Below are 19,886 nucleotides of genomic sequence, written 5' to 3' on the forward strand. Positions count from 1 at the left end.
AATAGCAGAAGGAAATAGTAGAGAAGTAGCTAATTTTGTACATTTTTCATGACCATATCAGTCAGATGTGCCATCTTATTAAATTAAAATAAATTTACAGCTACATCTAAAAATATAATTTAGACTGCACAGTGACATATGTTGGAAGAGAAAGCAGATTTAAAGCTGGTATCCTTAACATTTTATTTCAGTAACTGTTTTGTCTATTCCTACATAAGACAAAAATAAGGCAAAACACCCCAAAAACTATGGTTTCTATTAGTTCAGTGGTAAAGTAGTGGAGTTTCCATCAAGTGGTTATAGCCAATTATCAGGATGCCCATTCAAAAATGCCTCATGAAGCGATGGACAAAACGAACCTTGAAATTCTTGAACTGTCCAATCCCTGCTCAGCAGGTTCTTCTTTTTATGTTTCTCCATTATGGCTGCCCTAAAAATTAATTAAGAGGCACTGCAAAATTCAGTATTCCCTGTCCTTAAAACTTGGGAAACAGAAAGAGATTTTAACTGTGACTTTCAAATGATGCTCACAGATATTCTTCAAAAAAATCATAGTTTGATTATTAGTAGAATCCAAAACCCTAACAGCTGGGAAAGATATAACTAAGGGATATTGTCCTGGAAGTAGCGACAACAAAAATCTTTTTAAACCTGGTAAAAAATGTCTATAAAATCAAATGGTTACTAGTAGGGGTGTAGCAATATTTAAATGTCACAGTATTCTTGTTAAACTAAAGTCCCTTCTCACAAAGCGCTATCTTCCTGTTGCATTAGCCTGAAATATGTTTAAATACAATAAGAGATTCATAAAACGTAATTCCATTTATTTTTCAAATAAAACGTCACTTTTTCAAGGCTTTTCTTGTCCAAAACCTTTAAATGAAAACCTTATAATGAGACAAGCACCAAAATATATGGACTCGTCAAACCTGTACTGGACTATTCTACACTGATTAAGTATTCTTTAAAATAATTATGTTAGTAAACAAAAATGAACAGAGATTTTTACAAAAATATTGCCTAAATCTTATCTTGTCTTTTTTCTCTGCGCCCAGATTGTGTATCATCATGTCTCATGAGTCGAACATAACGGTGCACCCTAGTTAATAAAAGTGAAAGGAACAACACCCTCAAAAAAATGCATTGTAAATTGCCCAAGTCTTTGATTTAATCTTCCTCGTCTTTGAATAAAATTTTTCTTGTTTGTTGTCATTTTATCAAAGGGTGAGATTATGTGTTTATCTTATGTGAAGTTTTTTGATCAAATATGACAAAGTAGTTATTTTTTCTGTTATTTTTCAAAATGTCAATGTTATTTCCATTGATACTAAGATTATAGTTTTATGCCATATATGTCTTTTGGCACATGCATATATATTATATATATATATTTAAGTAATGGCAAACAGTCCTTAAAAATCTCACTATTTTATAGATCTTTTATTATCCACAAGTTAATAAATGTCAGCAGATAGGCTCCTTTTTCTGTCGTGTTTATATTTCAGATTAGATTTCTCAGATGTGCTTTATTAGGATTACACAAACTGCAGTCTATTAAACTCAATTCAATTCAATTCAATTCAATTCAGTTTATTTATATAGCGCCAATTCACAACACATGTTGTCTCAAGGCACTTCACAACAGTCAGGTACATACATTCCAATTAATCCTAACAATTGAACAGTGCAGTCGGAGTTAGCTCCTGTCTTACATCTAAAATGTTTTGGAAATCAGCTTTACTTCTGTCATAAAAAAAGAGAAACTCTCGCTCAATATTAATGTATTAGAAACATATGATTTGTGTCTTTTGTTCTACTTATTAAATGTGTACCTGTGTCCCAATTCCAATTACTAGGGAATCGGTTTGCAGACGGTGAACATTTTCACTATGTCACAGTTCATTGGAAAACAGGAATAGAAACCTCAGAAAGTTGCATCAGGATTTTGTTTTGGGCCAGAACCCGCTGTTACTTTAAATGCATGTTTGTTTTATGGGATTGGGACACAGTGTCCATCTCGTGTTCTTACATCGGTCAGTCCTGCCAGTTTGCAGTGTGGTTTCTTTTTTTTTTACTTTCCCTAAATGCAACTTACTTTAAGCATGCATCAACATCCTGCAGTTTGACTAAAACAAACCCAAATGACAGTAGTGGTAACCCATTCTCAGCCAGTACCGTCTCCCTCCGATGTACACCCAGACTGCACGGCCGGCTCATGTTTAAGGACTAACATTACAGGGAGCACATGAGAGAGGAGCCCGTCCTCCAGTCGAGTGCCTCTCCCATACGTGTCTGTTTTTTATTGTGTGCATCTGGTTGTAGTGTGTGCAAAATTTTAAATGGCTTTGTTCCTTCATCTTAACATTTTTCTTCATTTGATAGTTGAAACTGGTCATATTTTTACCCAGTTGATCACTGGCATTTTGGTTCTGATTATGTTTTTTGGCATATATGTTTCTTTTTTTCCTCAGAGAATACCTAAATCAAAGTGTGAAATATTTTTCCTATATTTTTACTTTTTTGATTTGGAACTCCTTCAGTGACTTGCTTGTGTTTCATTTCAGGTAAACACTGATGTAATCATGTAAATTTAATAAAAATAAATAAAAAATCCCCACATCAGGATGTGATTTATGCACATGCAAAATAACCTCACACAGATTATAATCTGAAGCAGTTCCAGATCGACCTCTCACAAAACAATTTTAGACTTTTTACAACCTATTATGACAAAACAAAACTTTTTTATACACACTCTGACCAAAGCATTCAAGCATCAGTGTGAGTATCCTGAAGGAATGGTCCAGTTTGGATGTAATTTGTTCCACATGCAGTCCATTTATAAGAATGTTTATGATTTGATTTACATGGAGCCAACATGTCCAGCATGACCATCAGAGAACATCAGTGGTGGGACCAAAGATAGCAGGTCGTTACAGGAGCACCCAACAGTTAGTGAAAACACTACATGAACATCAGCAGATACTGAGGATGCCTTGTAGATGCTAGCATTACTAGCACTAGATGGTATTTGATAATGGTCACATTGAGAGTTCGGCTGGGAGGCTGAATCATGCTACTGCCACAGAAGCGGCTATGAAATATATACTATACTATCTGCAGAATTGTGTCTTTTGTGAATGACTGTGTCATGCCACCGTTTCAGAGGAGAATCCCATTATTCTCCTCTGAATTACTACTACAGATGACCTGAACCTAAAGGCCAGGGGTGGTGCTAGCCATTTGGGTGCCCTAAGCACAAATGCTTTCTGGTGCCCCCCACAGGCACAACATTATACAGTATTTTTCAGTGTCTTTCTCTTTATTTCCAAAGCAACTTCTCAATATTAAGGCATATAATCTCATGAATCTCCATAGTTAACTCATGATTATATTGTCAATTTATCTTAACCGAATATTTTTCTGTGTGTATAATATTCGTTTAAGCATTGGGGTGGACAAATATACTTCTTTTATGTAAATGAACATTTATTATAATTGCAACAATACCAAACATGAAAATTATCAAAAATATTTTGCAAACAAAACTATAAAGGTACTTTCACTACAATATTTGCCAAAAGTACTACTATGTATATACTTCCACACAAGATAACTGTGTTTTACCTATCATGGAGAAAAATCAACAAAGACAACATATTTTAAATGGGATTAAAATGAGGAGACAAATAAAGTACAATAAATAAAATGCAACAATGGATAGTGTAATACAGAACTATGACTCATCCTATAAAGTGATGTTAGACTTACTTTTTGTGCTGTTTTCACATGTTGCATTTGATTGATCCAAACCCATTAAAACATGTTCATCAGTAGTGAATAACTGCATGTTAAATGATGCTTTACTACTTTTTTTGGTCTACAACAGTAAAAAAAATGCCAACGGTTCTTTCTGTTTCTCTCCCTCTCAGCCGCTACTGAGAGGCGCTCACAGCTGCTCTGAGCGGCCGAGTAAGAGAGGTTGACAGGAGGTCTCTCGACTGTTTAAGAAACGGTAGAAACAGCTAAAACAGAAAACAAAATAACGTTCAAACTACAGCGCAGACTAGGTCCAAAAAATACGAAGGCATGCGTGTTAATCACGCATGTTTTAACTTTGCTATTATGAAATAAAGTCAGCTAGCCTTTTCATTATGTAATTTCCTAGAATTTGCAACATGGCGTGTGCCAGTTTGTTTTCATCTGTTTAATTATCTGCTGTGCTGTGTGGTACTATTTGAAGTCTAGTCTAGTCTATTTGAACACATTCATGCACAATACTGCCAGTGCCTGTGTCCACATGGCAGATGCCTAATGTCGTTGACTATGGTTTTGTTTTTTGTACAGTACGGTGATTTTCTTCTTAACTTGGGTGACCAGAACCTTGACAAATCCTTCGAATGCTTTCAGTTGACCCATTTGTTCCATCAACCAGACAAATGCGACAATGTTTGATCCTCATGCAACTCCTCCGCATCATGCAAACTCATGTTGTGACCCCTATTAAATGACATCAGGTGCTGGTAATGCTGTCAAATGAGCCTAAAAGGCATTCTCTCTGCTGACCTTAACTTCCTTCTCTCACTGACTGTTGGTTGCTCAGGTGCACAATCATTTCACTCCTGAGCCCGTCCCTTACATCCTCTAAAGCCTTTTTTGAGACATTCTCACTGCTGGTAAATTTAATCATTTGCATTCCCACTATTGTTCTGCATATGAATCAAATTAGATACAAATCAGAACATTCCTTCTGGGTAGGTCACTGTTTTTGTCAGTGAGTGTATCTTGACTGTAAGAACAATAAAAACTGAATTGCATGGCTAAGAAGTTGCAGTTTAGGGTCTGTAAGACATGTCAGTGTTAGAGTTCTTCTGTTCTTTTCTGTAGATGGGCATGTATATTGCTCATTGTTTGTATTCCCATCCCTTCCTTACAGCCAAAAGCTCTAATGCCGCCCGACCGCTTCGTACTGCCTTTACATGGACATGGCAACTGACTTACACTGTCACCCTCATCATCCTCATCTCCTCTGTAGTATGTTCATAGGTCCAACCCCTTCTTCACCTCCTCCCTTGTCTTTAAAAATATTAAAATATAGAATCATCCATCCATCCTACACTAAAGAGCAAATCAAGCAAAAATTGTAACATGGATAGATTTTAGGCTTACTGAAGTCTCTTGATATGAAAAGAATGCAGATTTTTTTTGTAAAAAAAAAAAAGAAATTATTTACAAGGAAAGAGAAACAAAGCATAAAAAGCAGAAATATGGTGTTTATTTTTCTGTTATGTGGTGTGGATGTATGTGCTGTTGCCTCCCTGTACCGTCATTGTTTTAAGATAGAACCCATTCTAATGTGGATAAAAATGATCTCTAACGGTACCAAGTGGCTATCCAATATTTTACACAATTTTTCCTTTGTAAATTCTTTTCCCGTTGCCTAAAAATCATGCGGACAAATTGTTGATGTGAGTTAATGACACACAATGTGCATGTTCTGATTGTCTTTGTGCTGCTTGTTTAAGATGCAGTTTGTAAACTGAAAATGTCAAAAGCTTTCTAATATCTCCCACTAAAATCAATATGATAAAGCTGGTTGGGTCAACCTTTTCTTGAAAGCTTGCAGACTGCATCTCTGATGGATGTTTGGTCATGTGGCAGCTGATGAATCTTCAGTCGAGCTTGAAATGACACAAAAGGTCTTTGTTTAGTCATGAGTTGTATGCCTGTGATTGGATGTGTTTGTGGTTGCTGTGTGTGAAACAATGTTTTGTGTGAGGTGTTAATTTGCATGAATGACTCTAAAGCAACATGTTAAATCACAGTGGATACTTTTCATGTTAATGAGTTAGTGGCTCTATGAATGTTCACTCCAATGATAACAGCATGGGGCACATCATGATTACTAATGATGTTTTTCTTTTTATGCAACATAATAAAAACCTAATCACATTAGATGATGCCCAGAATTTGCCAAACACCATTGGATTTTACATCAGTTTAAATAAAATTAACACATCCATCCGTCCATTGGTTTCTGCTTACCAAAGGTTGGGTCCTAGCTGTAACAGGCCAAAAGGGGAAACCCAAAGATCCCTTTCCCAAGGTGTTCCCAGGCCACTCTCTGGCCACTGTATTAAGTACACCTGCTCAATTGTGTGTTAACACAAATAGAGCCAATGGCAGATATTCAATGCATCAAAGGAAAGGGGAGTTAAGTGTAGTTGTTGGCACAAGACAAGTCAGTTCGAGTACTTAAGAAACCTCTGATATACTGGGATTTTCACTCATAACCATCTCTGGGGTTTAAAGAGAATTGTCCAAAAACAGGAAAATATCCAATGAGAAGCAAATGCCTCATGCATGTCAGAAGAGAATGAGCAGATTGTTTCAAGATAACAGAAAGGCAACTGTAGCTCAAAAAACCACTTGTTACAACCAGGGAAATAAAATCTGTCAATTTGCAACATGATGAACCTTCAAACAGATGGACTACAGCAGCAGAATATCTGACCTGGTTCCCCTTCTATCAGCTAACAGGAAGGCGAGGCTACTATTCAAACAGACTCTTGAAGATGGCATAGTAACCGATTGGAAAAACATTGCTTGTTACATTTTTGGCACACTTTGGGTTCCTTTTTAGCAGATGCATTGTTTAAATTCCACAGTCTACCTTAGTACTGCTGCTGATAATCCCAAAAGGGGTTCCAATCTGATGCTAGCAAGATGTATAATAAAGTGGCTGATGAATGTACAGTTCCTCTTTAAGTTTAAGGTCTGGCCCAGAATTTGGATGAACCTACAACCTCCAATAGTAGGTGTCCAGGCATCCTAATCATATGAAGCACCTCAGCTGACTTCTTTGAAGCTGACTCCTTTAGATTTGGATAACTACCCAGAGCTCAACCTAGTGGAAGGAGCTCCTTGCCCAGACCTTGGCTGCCCTACAGAGAAAACTAATTTTAATAGCTTTTATTGCTTTTATTCTGGATCTTATTCTTTTGGTTATTATCTATCTCTCATGACCATTAGGTGAGGGTTTGAACATTAATGGACTAGTAAGTTATGAGCTCCATCTTTCAGTTCAGCTGGTTCAGACTAGAGCAACCTCATTAATGCAGGATAAGCTCCAATCCACCAATCCATCAATCCAATTCCTGCTCCCTCCTACCATCACCCAGTAACAAAAAAAAACCACATTACTTGAAACCAACAGACTTTCCATTGAAAAATAATTATTAAAGACTAACTGAAATTTGAGCAGATTTTTGTAAATGGAAAAATGGTTAAGATCCACCCTTTTTGTGTCCTATGTGTGTCTGTAAAGGAAAAGAGAACATAAAGAAATTTCCATAAATGTCTGGATAAAGAACATATTCTTTCATTTAGCATGCTGCTATATAGGGTGTGAACATTTAGGAGCCACACTCAAAACTTCAATAAAAACACAAATTAAAGAAATGTTTTCTGGTGACAGAGCTGCTTCTGGTGAAATAATTATTATACAACAAAAAACTTGTCATGAACATGACAGTGTTCTGTGCCATGTGGAAAGTCCTCTTTGCTGTCTAAGCACTCTTCTGCCATGTATGATCTTTTTGTTGTTAGAAATATAGATTTTCAATGTATAACACTAATGAAGAGTTTCCCATCTTCAAGATTCAGCTCTGCATCTGAAAACTATTCATAAACCTGTTACTAGATTTAGTCAAGAGGTATAAGATGACCTGGGAGCCAGTGAGTGGCGATACTGCTATTGGTTTTGCAATAATTAAAATTGGTTATTTGGATCATTTCCTGGCCCTGTAGTGTTGGAGGGGGGATATTGTGGGGCAGTAAATGTTAGAAGTGCTAAAGATCTGCTGAAGGCTGATAATTTAAACCAGCAATTTAAACCAGGTGTGCTGAAACAGGGCAACAACTAAAATTTGCAAGACATTGTGTTTCAAGTACCAGTATTAGGAAATGCTAGTTTAACGTTCATTCATCAAACATTGACAGCACTTAAAATCTACAGTTTTCGTATTAGGTTTTTGTTCTTTTGTTGGAAACAATTTATTTCTTTGGAAGAAACTAAAATGATCCTGACTGCTTCAATAAGATTTTAGAGGGAAAGTAGTAACAAAAGCAACAAAGATTTATATTAACAAACAATCAGAGTGACCGCTCCTATAAAAGCAGGAATTTTGGTAGTTTATAGGAAGAAAGACATCAATATTGGCCTTAGAGAAGCAACTGTTCCTGTTTATCAATCTTGAAAGGGTTATGAGGCTATTTCCAAATTACTTTTGCAGTTTTCAGAGAAACATCAAAACAATTAAAATCAAGAGCTCCATTGCAGATTCTCACAATACCATTTTTCATAGCAGGACAGTTTGAAAAAGACTAAACAAATTTGCTTGTCTGGAAGGTTTGAATGACAAAGTTTCTTCTTTAAAATAATGTCTGCATGACTTTTTTGCAAATTTGCTGTGTCATCTGAATGAACCACAATACCTGTGGAACAATGTCCTTCGGACGAGTAAGGCATTAATATAGATGTTTGGCCACAATGCAACTTCAAGTTTGAAGAAAATTAAGCATAGCATGTTGACACAAAACTCATTCCAAATGTCAAGCATTTTTCTATAGGGCTGATGGCATAGGGTTGTTCTGTAGCCAAACACTCTGGCAATTTGGTGCATTTCAGTCGACCATAAACTACTTTGCATACCCAAAAGTCAAATGTGAGGCTACCTGGCCCAAACTGGGTCATGCAACTAATCAAGCAATGTTGAAAATAAGTGAATTAAACTTTCTCCTCAACATTATGAGACAGGTGGTTCTACAAGCTTTTGGATCATGGACTTAGTTTTCCACATGACTGTAACAAATAATGAGAAAAGAAAAGAAAGTCATCAAAACGTTTTGTTTTTTGATGTTTTTGAGCTTTTTTGTGAGAAATAAGCTGCATTAGCAGTAAGCAATTCCAGTCCTGGGTGTACAGAATAGTGCTATTGAAGCTAGCTATTTACATTGGTCATGAAGATGGCATATTAACTTTAGCAAAAAATTTGATGTGCTAGATTATTCTTATGATGATACACATTTTAAAGCAAAAAGCATGTCCAATTAGGTTTATTAAGTAATCCTTACCAAGTAGTTCTTCCTTCTTCCTAAACCGAAACTGATGTGAAAGAGTGAGTAAATGTAAACAGTAAAAGCTTACTATTAGAAGCACACTGAAATGAAAGTACAGTTTAGATGATCCTGCTGGCTCCCGGTTCACCTCTCAAGCCTTTTCAATTGTTTTTTATGTGGCATTTGCCAGCTTTGTTTGGTTAATAAATCACAGTGTTTGCCTCTAAAATAAATCTTTCTCCATTTCCAGGAGCTGAGTTAGTCATTGAGGATCCATTAGAGCACCCCTTTGTAGCTCCCTGTGCACCCTTCATTCCCACAACCCACCACCCACTCCTCACCATTATTGAGACCACCAAAGAGTCCTTGTCCAAGGCCACTGAGGCGGGGGTACCTGGCTTGTCGGAGCGAGGCAGCGATGATTGTGATGATGATGGCTTGGTGATTTCGGGGTATGGCTCTGGGAAAGCGTTCAAGTCTTACCTGCCCCCACTGATGATGATGAAGATTTTCACTCGAACTTCTACTTGTTAAGACCTACATCACACTTTCAAGGTGACTACAAAGCACATGCGCCCAGGACTTTTAGACCAAACAAACCTTCCATCTTCAGACGCAGTAGGACTACCACCATACCAGTAACCGCCAACCAGAGCCACCACTACCACCTCTGCCTCCACCACAGCCCTCCACAATTCTCCGGCAAATCAAATAACCGCGAGCTAAAACCCCAGCCCCAACCTAGTGTTGCTTCTATTGCCACATCCTTTGAGGTAGACAGCAGCAAGCTGAGGGGCCCATTAATAATTTCCGCCATGTTCCATAATATACCCACAGCACTCCCCACAGAGCCAGGCGTCAGGCGAGTCCCGGGGCCCTCGGAAGTGGTCCGCGAATCTAGCAGCACCACCGGGATGGTCATCGGAATAGTGGCAGCCGCAGCGCTGTGCATCCTTATCCTCCTGTATGCCATGTATAAGTACAGGAACAGGGATGAAGGCTCCTACCAGGTGGACGAGAGCAGGCACTACATAACCAACTCAGCTGTGCAGAGCAATGGCGCTGTCATGAAGGACAAACAGCAGAGCCTGAAAGGCAGCAACAAGAGACAGAAAAACAAGGATAAGGAGTATTATGTGTGACTGAGACTCAACCCGACAGAACAAAGAGAGAAGGCACTGAGAGAACTTTTATTACGTTTATTACGTTTCCCTGTGAGGAGCTTTGACAAATGATGGTATAACATGGAACTTGAATAATTCTATACTGTGCTGAATAGTTGAACTGATATGTACTGTAACATAAAGCACACTTACTATTAAGCAAAAAGCTTAATGACAAGGTTAAATAGCAACTTTAGAAACCTTACACTTCTTTCTGGTCAGAGACATTGTCGGTATACAAATATTTCGCAGCATCATTCTCCTAAGTGACTTTTAGAGCTATGTGATCCTTGGCATTAAACAATTTTTGTGAAATTGTTAATTACAAAAGGCTCATTATCTTAAACGTTTCCAGCATGTAAGCAACAAGTAGTGCTTAACAAGAGGGGGTCAGACACACAAAGGACTCTTGTAATCAAAATATAACAGATTTCTATGGTTTATACATAATATAAGTGTGGTGTCTTACTTATTTTTGCTTAAAGCAAAAGAAAAAAGATTAAAAGAGAACAGTAAGAAAAACAACTATTTTATGTGTATTATATGAATCCAAGTGAGCCAATTGCCAAGGGCAGACCTCATACCATCTGTTTGCTCTGGCATCTAATTCACCACAATTATTCTCATTGTCTGACAGACACAGTGACTCTCTTTGTGGGAAGAATTTGTCAGTTCTCTTGGTAAGAAGCGCCTGATTGTAAAATGCATGCCATCCTGATTCCACAGTAAGGTGCAGTTCAGTAAAAGTCCAGTAAAGAGTGTTCAACTGGGATCACACAAAGGCAGTTCTTCATCTAAGACCAGGACTTCCCCTCTTCTCGAAACCCCTCAAGCGGATCTCTTCTTGCTGCACAGCCCGTGGTGGTTTTATCTTTCTGCACAAGTGTGTGTTGGTTCATTGCCTATCATTCTCTTTTTCTATGGAGGTGTCAGGAAGAACACAGATGCAGTACTACGACACTGTTAACAAATGTGTATACAGAAATAAATCAAATGTTCAAAGTGTGGATTATATCTACCGTCACAGTCGACTGTGTCAAAAAAAGAGAAATTTGTTTACATATTTTATTACATGCTATCTGTTGTACTTTGTAGGTAGTAAACTGTACATATACCACGACAGTTGTAATTTTTAGTACTGCTATTGTACAGACCGAAGATATGATTTATCAACAGATTTCATGACAAAAATCTATCTATCTGTTAATTTACATTGAGAAAGACTTTGACCAGACTGTGGAGAATCATATTGATATTCATGAAGAATAAAAATGTATTGTTAGCCTAGAAATCTACACAGAAATGTTTCTAAAGTTGCATGAATATTTAACTACTCGCAGTTGTCCAACAAATACAAGGTGCCCTTTCTTCTCAACCATGGCGTTCTTGTCCTGGGGCACACTGATTTCTGTTTTGCTTTGTTTTTACTTTTTTATAGAGTGAAAGAAAGAGCATAAACTCAGACTCACGGTGAAGACAGAGATACTCAAATAAAAGCTATAAAGGGGTGTTCACTGTTTAAAAGGACGTCATTTCTTCTTTGTTATTAGTTTACGTCTTGCTTTGGTGAAAACTTTACCATCCATTTATGTTTACATTTTTTGCCATTGCTATTAAAAAAGTGGAGACTTTTTTCTCAGAAATCATATTTTGGGTTACAATTGTTATGTTTCATAACTTTCTTTCATCCATTTGATAACAAATAAACATTTTTTTTCTCTGAAATTATTCTCTTATCCCTGGGTAAATGCAGTTACACAATTAGTGTAGTGTTGTGTAGTAAAATGGTTAGGTTATTTAATATTTAATTGAATTACGTTCGGTCTGTTAAGGATTGTTCTGTGAATACCAACTCATTATGGCGGTGGTATTAGAACAATAGATGAAAGAGTGATTCGAGCACTGGCATTCTTAAAAAAGCAAGCTCTGTACACATTTGTAATAAATTCACAACTTCTCCTTAATATATTTAAAATTTATTAACAGAAACCGTTAAACTCCAAGTTAAACATATGCCAATTAACAAACTATTTACTAGGCTAGAACAATTCAGCTAAACTACCAAGCAGAATGAAGGAAAAAGGAATCTAATGAACCATGTACAAATAAGAGAACAAGGGAACCACTAAAAAGAACGTAGTGATATGGCAGTTCAATGTGGATATTTATGTTTAAGAACTGAGGTTTATCTTGAGGAATTTGGAAATGAGGTCAAATTAGTATTAAAACTTATTAAGGACAGCAGTTGGTATGTGTTCAAACAACCAGTCACAATGCACAATCAAAAGGTAGTAAAGTAAAACATAATTTGATGCTTATTGTTGTTTAATTTGCAACCATTATTTTAGTAAAAATAATATTTATAAAAATATTATTTGCAGAATTATAAATCAATTATTTTTTGGACAATTGATCTTAATGTTATTTTATCCAGCCATCACATGAAGTAATGGACTACTAAAATGGCAGAGAGGAATGTTTATGGACTCTCAGAAAATGGCAACGTAAATATTTGACTTTTCTGGCGCTAGCATTAGCAGTTTTAGTTAATAAAGGAAAGTAGCTTATATGCCAACCTTTTTAATGTCACATGTTAAAATACCATTAATACAAAAATTAAGATGTACATGAGCACTGATGTCATATGATCTACCGATTACAGAGCAAATAAAACGAGCTCTGTTGTAAACAAAACTATCTGCTGTGTGGTATAAACCGAGCTATTAGCTTGTTAGCCGCTACATTTGTGGATACAACATTTGGCATGTTGTTAAACAATATTTAAACCTTATTTTAACAGGGTAATTCAAGGAAGGGTAAAACAGAGATAAAATGGAGGAAGCTCACATAACTGGACCATCAGTTTTTAAAACATTTCATTGAAGACAAATTTTGTATCAACTTCAAAACAACACAGAACAAATAGGCTAGCCTCAAGGCTTAAAGGCTGGTTCGATTTACTTTCACCAGGTAGCTTTATTACCACCACAAACAAAGCAAAACACAATGAAATAACCAATATTTACATTCTTTCATCCTAAACTAATTTTCTGTGCCCAAACACTACCTCATACAGGAACTGCTCTGAAGAAAGGATTGCGGGAGGTCCAAGGGCGATGACTTACGTGGCGGACAGTGAACAAAGAACTGTGGCGGAAGCGTTGAGTAGCAGTATCAGCACGCATCAAGCATGCAGAGCTGCAGTTTCGATGCCTTCTTCAGGCTGTAGGGAAAACCGCTTCACTTTGCATGATTATAGGCACTGTCTAATCTGGGGAAATTCTGGCTCAGATACCTCTTCTGTAGGAGTTCAGAAAGAATGGTTTTGGACAACATTGTCTTAATTGACCTTTCGCAAAACCCTGCCCCCAAACGGTCCTTGTCCAATTACACATCATTAGCATTTCTAGCTATGTAAGCTAGGTCCAACATTCCCAAAGATGGTGAAGCGATGCGCTTATGGTTTATGTAAATCAGACAGTAGGTATCCCAAGAGTTTGTCTGGGGTAGTCGTGTTTTTTCCCTTCCCAAAGCCGAAAACACAACTGGAGCGGTGCCTACAAAGGATAAAACGGTGTGGAAGGCCTCACTCCCAGCTGAATGTCTCGAAAATTAACAAGCATACGTACGTCTGCTCAAAGGTAAGGCAAGTATTGGCCTGCTCTAGAGGTGATAATATCAAGGTTATGAATAATATGCGTTATTATTGTGTATTATTTAGGATATTGTATCCAGAAGATTACCCTCTTACGTTTAGTAAGTCCATTACCTAACTTTGGTAAATTCAATTCAATTCAATTCAAAAATACTTTATTAATCCCAAAGGGAAATTAAATGTTGTTATAGCTCATATTATGTAGGTTTCTTCAAAGAGCCGTTGTAGATGCTGATGGCTGTGGGCAGGAAGGATCTCCTGTAGCGCTCCGTCTTACAGCAGATCTGAAGAAGCCTTTGACTGAAGACACTCTGTTGTTGTAGGACAGTCTCATTAAGAGGATGCTCAGAGTTCTCCATAATGTTCTTCATTTTATGAAGAATCCGTCTTTCCACAATGATCTCCAGAGGTTCCAGAGGAGTCCCCAGAACAGAGCCAGCCTTTTTTATCAGCTTGTTGAGCTTTTTTAAGTCCCTGGTTCTGATGCTGCTTCCCCAGCAGATGATGGTAGAAGAGATCACACTTTCCACAACAGACTTATAGAAGATATGCAGCATCTTGCTGCAAACACCAAAGGACCTAAGCTTCCTCAAGAAGTACAATCTGCTCTGTCCCTTCTTGTAGATGGCTTCACAGTTGCATCTCCACTCTAGTCTGTTGTCCAGGTGAACACCGAGGTATTTATACTCCTAATTATGTCTAAGTACATGTTCACTGTCGTGTTGGCTCTCAATGCTGGTAACCCTCTAACGTTATGTTTTGTCAGTTTAAATACATAAACGTAATTAGCTAACTAACATAATGTTAGCCTCCTAACAAGCAACTTGAAATCATTTTCTTTTCATCTTTCATTTAGCATTTCATGAATGGAAAGCCCACCCCTGAGTATCCCAACCCTGTAGTTGCTGTACAAGTGCTGAACCAGACTAGGGAGCAGCTCGGAGCCAGTCGAAAGCCACCCAAACATCGGTAGGCCTACATGCTAATATTTTATTTGAAAAAAAGCGTTGCACTAGCCAGTTAGGTAGAATGAACAGTGAATGCTTATAAGTTGCACTTATCATTAAACCACTTTGAAGAGCAACTGGTATATAGGCAGTGAATAAATACTGTATAGGGATTGAATACTTGTTTATTGCACTTAAGGCACTGTAAATAAGAACATGTTTACCAACTCGCAGGTTAAATAAATAATAATCATGGACAAAATGTGTATACAGATTAGGTTTTGCTGAGCTGAATGCTTCCAGCTCCAGCACTGATGATGCTGAAGAGACTCAACAGCATGTTGATGACTGTAGTGAGTGATATGTATAATATTAATTAGTACCATTTTAAAATGAGTGTAACCCTGCCCAATCTCATTAAACTCTGTATTGTGCTAAATGATGAAATAGGCAGAAATAAATTTGTGACAATGCATCTCCTTCCTTTATTATAACATTCACTCTGTTCAGAGGTTGAAACAAACACATAACATTGTTAAATGCAATGGAACAACATCCAAAAGTCCTGACATGAAAAATAACTGATTTATCTCACTGGCATGTTACATAGTAGTCAAAGAAAAATACATCAAGCTTGCTCTTCATTTGTTCCCATTTTGCAACATCAAAGTGTATTCTTTCTAGGTGGTAGTCCTCTTCACATTTAACAAAGAAATCACACCATGACATACCTGTGAGCCCAAGTTGCCCCATTATTTGGTAATGGTGGGCATGACACTCTTTTAATTTATAGGTACCATCTGGCTGCTTGTAAAGGTAGGGGCACTCTGTGAAGCTGTTTTTAGAAGGGAACTTAATTTCGAAAAGCCCATAGTTTCTTTCTATCACTTTACGGTCAGTTGATGTACCAAGATGTGGGGCATTGGGATTTACAACAAAACCACATGGATACACTTGATTACCTGTGAGCCTGGTGTAACATATGGCTGCTATGGGCTCTTGTTCTACACCTCTCTTCATGGCCTTTGTTTGTACTGATGCTGCACTCTTTAAGCTTGTAGCAAGTTTTACATGGTCGGTTCTTCTAGAGCAGATTCTTTTGAAAGATGTTGATGTAATTTGGGGAGACCTCGCATTGAACCACAAATTGTTTGTGCTCTGTTCTCTCTTTCCAGAGCTATAGAATCTCTTTCCAGCTCTTTCCAGAGCTCTTTCCAGAGCTATAGAATCAGTCAATGGTTATGAAATGCTCAGTTCTGTGTAATGCTGCATGGCACTTTCATTAAGAACTGTGCAGAAGCTGGTGGGTAGGCATGGCAGAGGAAAGTTGGGAAAGTCATCTGGGTGGCTGACAGGAGCTGCTCCAGGGCCAATTTGGGTAAGACGTGGGAGCTGTAAAAAGTGAGAGAGATAAATGAATATCATTATGCAACTTTCCTTTTACAGAGTAAAGGAGAGTCCAGAGCAACCCCCACTCCCTGGATGTCAGCTGGAAAGTGAGCCTGAGGAAGAGCAGAGCACTGAGAAGGAGAAGAACTTAGAAGAGGAATACAACAACATGAAATTGACATTAAAAGAAACTGAAATAGAAAGCCTTAAGGCACAAATAGACACACTCATAAAGAAAAATCTGACACCAGAACTCCTTGAAAGCAGTAAAATCCTCAAAATGCTGGAATACAGTACAGGTTATACATATGAACGATTCAACCAACTGTGCACAATATTTGGCATCCCAAATGATCCACACACTGCTCAAGTAAAATTACCCCTAACATACAACGCAATGATTGGGAAGTTGCTGAGATGCCCCTTTGTAGCCAGCTGCTGTTTGTTTTAATAAAACTCCGCAACAATGAAGACTTAAAAAGCCTTGCCTTTAGATTTAATATACAGATGCGCACAGCAAGTAATATTTTCAATTCCTGGATTCATTACATGTTTGATGTATAAGGTGAATTACCAATTTGGCCTCACAGAAATGTCATAGTGCAAGATATGTCAGAAATCTACAAAGCAGACTACCCATCCACATTTGCAATGCTGGATTGCACAGAGCTGAAAATAGAAAGGCCAACGTCATTGGTGTTACAAAGCCAGAGCTATTCAAATTACAAAAGCACTAACACCCTAAAATCACTAGTTGCCTGTGACCCCCGAGGTGCTGTCATTTTTTCATCTGCCCTTTTCACAGGATCCATGTCTGACAAGGAGATAGTCAGGCAGTGTGGAATCATCCCACTGCTGGAGACACTTATAGATAATGGTTATTTGCAAAGGGGGGATGGCATAATGGCTGATAAGGGCTTTTTGATTGAGGACGAAATGCGAGCAGTCAGACTGCAGTTAAACCTGCCACCTTCTTCGAGGTCCAGGAGGCAAATGCCATCAGGAGATGTTCTGGACACAAAGCATATTGCAAAGCACAGGGTGCATGTAGAGAGGGCTATTGCTAAAATAAAAAAGTTTAAGATTGTCAGTTTCTACTGCTTATTCCATAGTGGGTCGCAGGGGAGCTGGTGCCTATCTCCAGCAGTCTATGGGCAAGAGGCAGGGTACACCCTGGACAGGTCGCCAGTCCATCGCAGGGCAACACACAAACAACCATGCACACACCTAAGGGAAATTTAGAGTTACCAATTAACCTAACAGGCATGTCTTTGGACTGTGGGAGGAAGCTGGAGTACCTGGTGAGAACCCATGCATGCACAGGGAGAACATGCAAACTCCATGCAGAAAGATCCTAGGCTGGGAATTGAACCCAGGACCTTCTTGCTGCAAGGCAACAATGCTACCAACTGCACCACCGTGCAGCCACAGTTTAAGATCGTGTCAGACAAAATTCCTAATGCAAGATTAGGAATCATAAATCACATCTGGTATGTGGTGAGCATGCTTTCAAACTTCCAGCCACACATACTTAAGAGACAGTAGTAGCATCAATTATTACATCTGTTGGGATTATGAATCTGAGAATATTATTTAATATTAATATTTTAATATTTTATCAAATAATATTTTGGTCTGTTAAGGGTTGTCCTGTGAATACCAGCCCAGTAAGGCGATGGTATTAGGACAAAATAGAAAGGTGTGAGACGAGCTCTGACATTATTGAACAGCAAAACTCTGCACATATATGGAATGAATTCACACAATTTCTTAAAATACATGAATTTATTAACAAAATTAAGTCAACTCAAAGTCAAACATATTTCAATCAACAAACTCTTGACTATGCTAAAACAATCCAACTAAACTACCAAGCAGAATTAAAGAGTAACGAAGACTAATGGGCTATGTACAATATAAACAAGTTGATTAAAGATGGTTGAAACCATGACCAAAAGAGTGATGCAACATTACCATGTAATGTTTATGTTTGAGAACCAAGGATTATCTTGAAGAATCTGGAAATGAAGTTAAGTTAGTCTTGGAACCAACTTAGGCAATAATCAGCAAACGTTTAGACAACCATTCACAATGCAAGATCAGATAAAATATTATTTTAATAAAATAATGTTTTAAATAATGATCTGCTGAATAAAACCAACATCTGAATGACCATTTCTCAACGGTACCTAATTAGCTGCCTTTATTTATGGAAATAATATTTGAAGAAATATTATTAAGGGAATATTTTGGAAAGAGCCAAATCTTTCTGTAGAAATGGGGCTTAATGTTGTTTACTTAGTTATCAAATTTAGTAAAATGATGTTAGGGACACATTATTTACTGGATTGAAAACTAAACCTTTCTAGGTAATTATTATTTAGCCGCAAGCACATGTCCTTAGCTGTTAGCAGTTAAGCTAACAAAGAAGCTACTAGCTTAGCACCAGATTCAAACACACACCTTTAAAATTACCGTTAATAAAAGGGTTAAAATGCATAAGCGTGGACGGCGCGTTATGATCCATCTTCTGTTTAAAATTACCCTTTAACAAAGTTTGTCTTAACTTTAAAAACACACAAAGAACACAACCTGAGCACGTGTGCTGCAGATAGTCTGCTAGCACCAAGATAGCTGAGTTCAACACAAACAAAACCAAACTTCATAAAATGAAAAACGTTTAGATCATTTTAACCTAAATCACTTCTATGTTTTTCTGCCCAAACACTTAACCTCATGAACTGTGATGAGGAACGTTGTCCAAGCGACGATGAAGTTTGAAGAGAGCTCTGTGAACAAAGGGTTAGCTTCCAGCTAACCTCCTCAGCTGTGGATGAAAGACGACCCGTTCTGTCCGCTAACCGCACTGCACGTTACCGTTACCACGGTAATGGGGTCTCTGCTGTCTTCCTTCCAGACTGGGAGACCGCTCTGCTCGGCTTCATAGAGACCGCTTCTCTATAGGGAACTTCTCTGGGACAGTTTGCTTCTGCAGGCCTCAGAGAGAGAAAGTCAAGCCAGGCGTGCACCTTAATTCCCGTTTTTATGAATGACAGTCATTATCAAGTAGCACTCCTTGGTGTTGTGCAAAATATTTTTCCCCTCAGGTTTGTTGATGTTTCATGACAATTGGATTTTACGTATTCTTAAAAGGTGCTTAAGTGATTAAAAAAAGAGAAAAATAATCTTCATCATATAGAAATCTTTATTTCTATAGCACCTTCCATAGCTCATGTCAACAGAAAGCTTAACAGTGGTGAGTAAAAATGAGAGATTCAAGTGTAAGTAATGTGATGTGTTGGGACCCAGCCATGGATTTCAACATTAAACTCCGGTACGAACTCTTCTGGAAATTTTTAAAATAAAGTGCATTAACCTTCTTCCGGCACAGCCAGGAAACGGGATAACTGCGGACTTCCTGTGATGCCACTGCCCAAATAAAAGCACAGCTGTTGCCACATCTGCCCTCTTCCACATTGCCTTTGAAAGGGACCGGATAGGGGAGATAAGTGCGCTGATGTCTCTTTGCTGGCAAACAGACATAACTCTTCAACTGGATCCAAGAGTGTCATAAGATCACGCGATCATATGTACAAGTTAAGTATGAGTGAA

At 37.9% G+C, this 19,886-nt stretch overlaps 2 protein-coding genes across 2 annotated transcripts in view; one reads left to right on the top strand and one right to left on the bottom strand.

Annotated features, from left to right (window-relative positions):
* nrxn3a (neurexin 3a) overlaps positions 1 to 12,008 on the top strand; it is a 195,252-nt gene extending 183,244 nt beyond the window's left edge. The window contains 2 exon segments of the mRNA XM_047344991.1: positions 9,371 to 9,612; positions 9,615 to 12,008. Coding sequence (XP_047200947.1) covers positions 9,371 to 9,612; positions 9,615 to 10,262 — 890 coding nt within the window. The 3' untranslated portion in view covers positions 10,263 to 12,008.
* A 3,344-nt stretch (positions 12,009 to 15,352) lies between these two features.
* dio2 (iodothyronine deiodinase 2) overlaps positions 15,353 to 19,886 on the bottom strand; it is a 32,923-nt gene continuing 28,389 nt past the window's right edge. The window contains exon 3 of the mRNA XM_047344994.1: positions 15,353 to 16,277. The gene's annotated coding sequence lies outside the window, so the exon portion shown is untranslated. The remainder of the gene's footprint in view (positions 16,278 to 19,886) is intronic.

The sequence above is a fragment of the Girardinichthys multiradiatus genome, chromosome 19, assembly GCF_021462225.1.
Source record: "Girardinichthys multiradiatus isolate DD_20200921_A chromosome 19, DD_fGirMul_XY1, whole genome shotgun sequence".
Classification (NCBI taxonomy): domain Eukaryota; kingdom Metazoa; phylum Chordata; class Actinopteri; order Cyprinodontiformes; family Goodeidae; genus Girardinichthys; species Girardinichthys multiradiatus.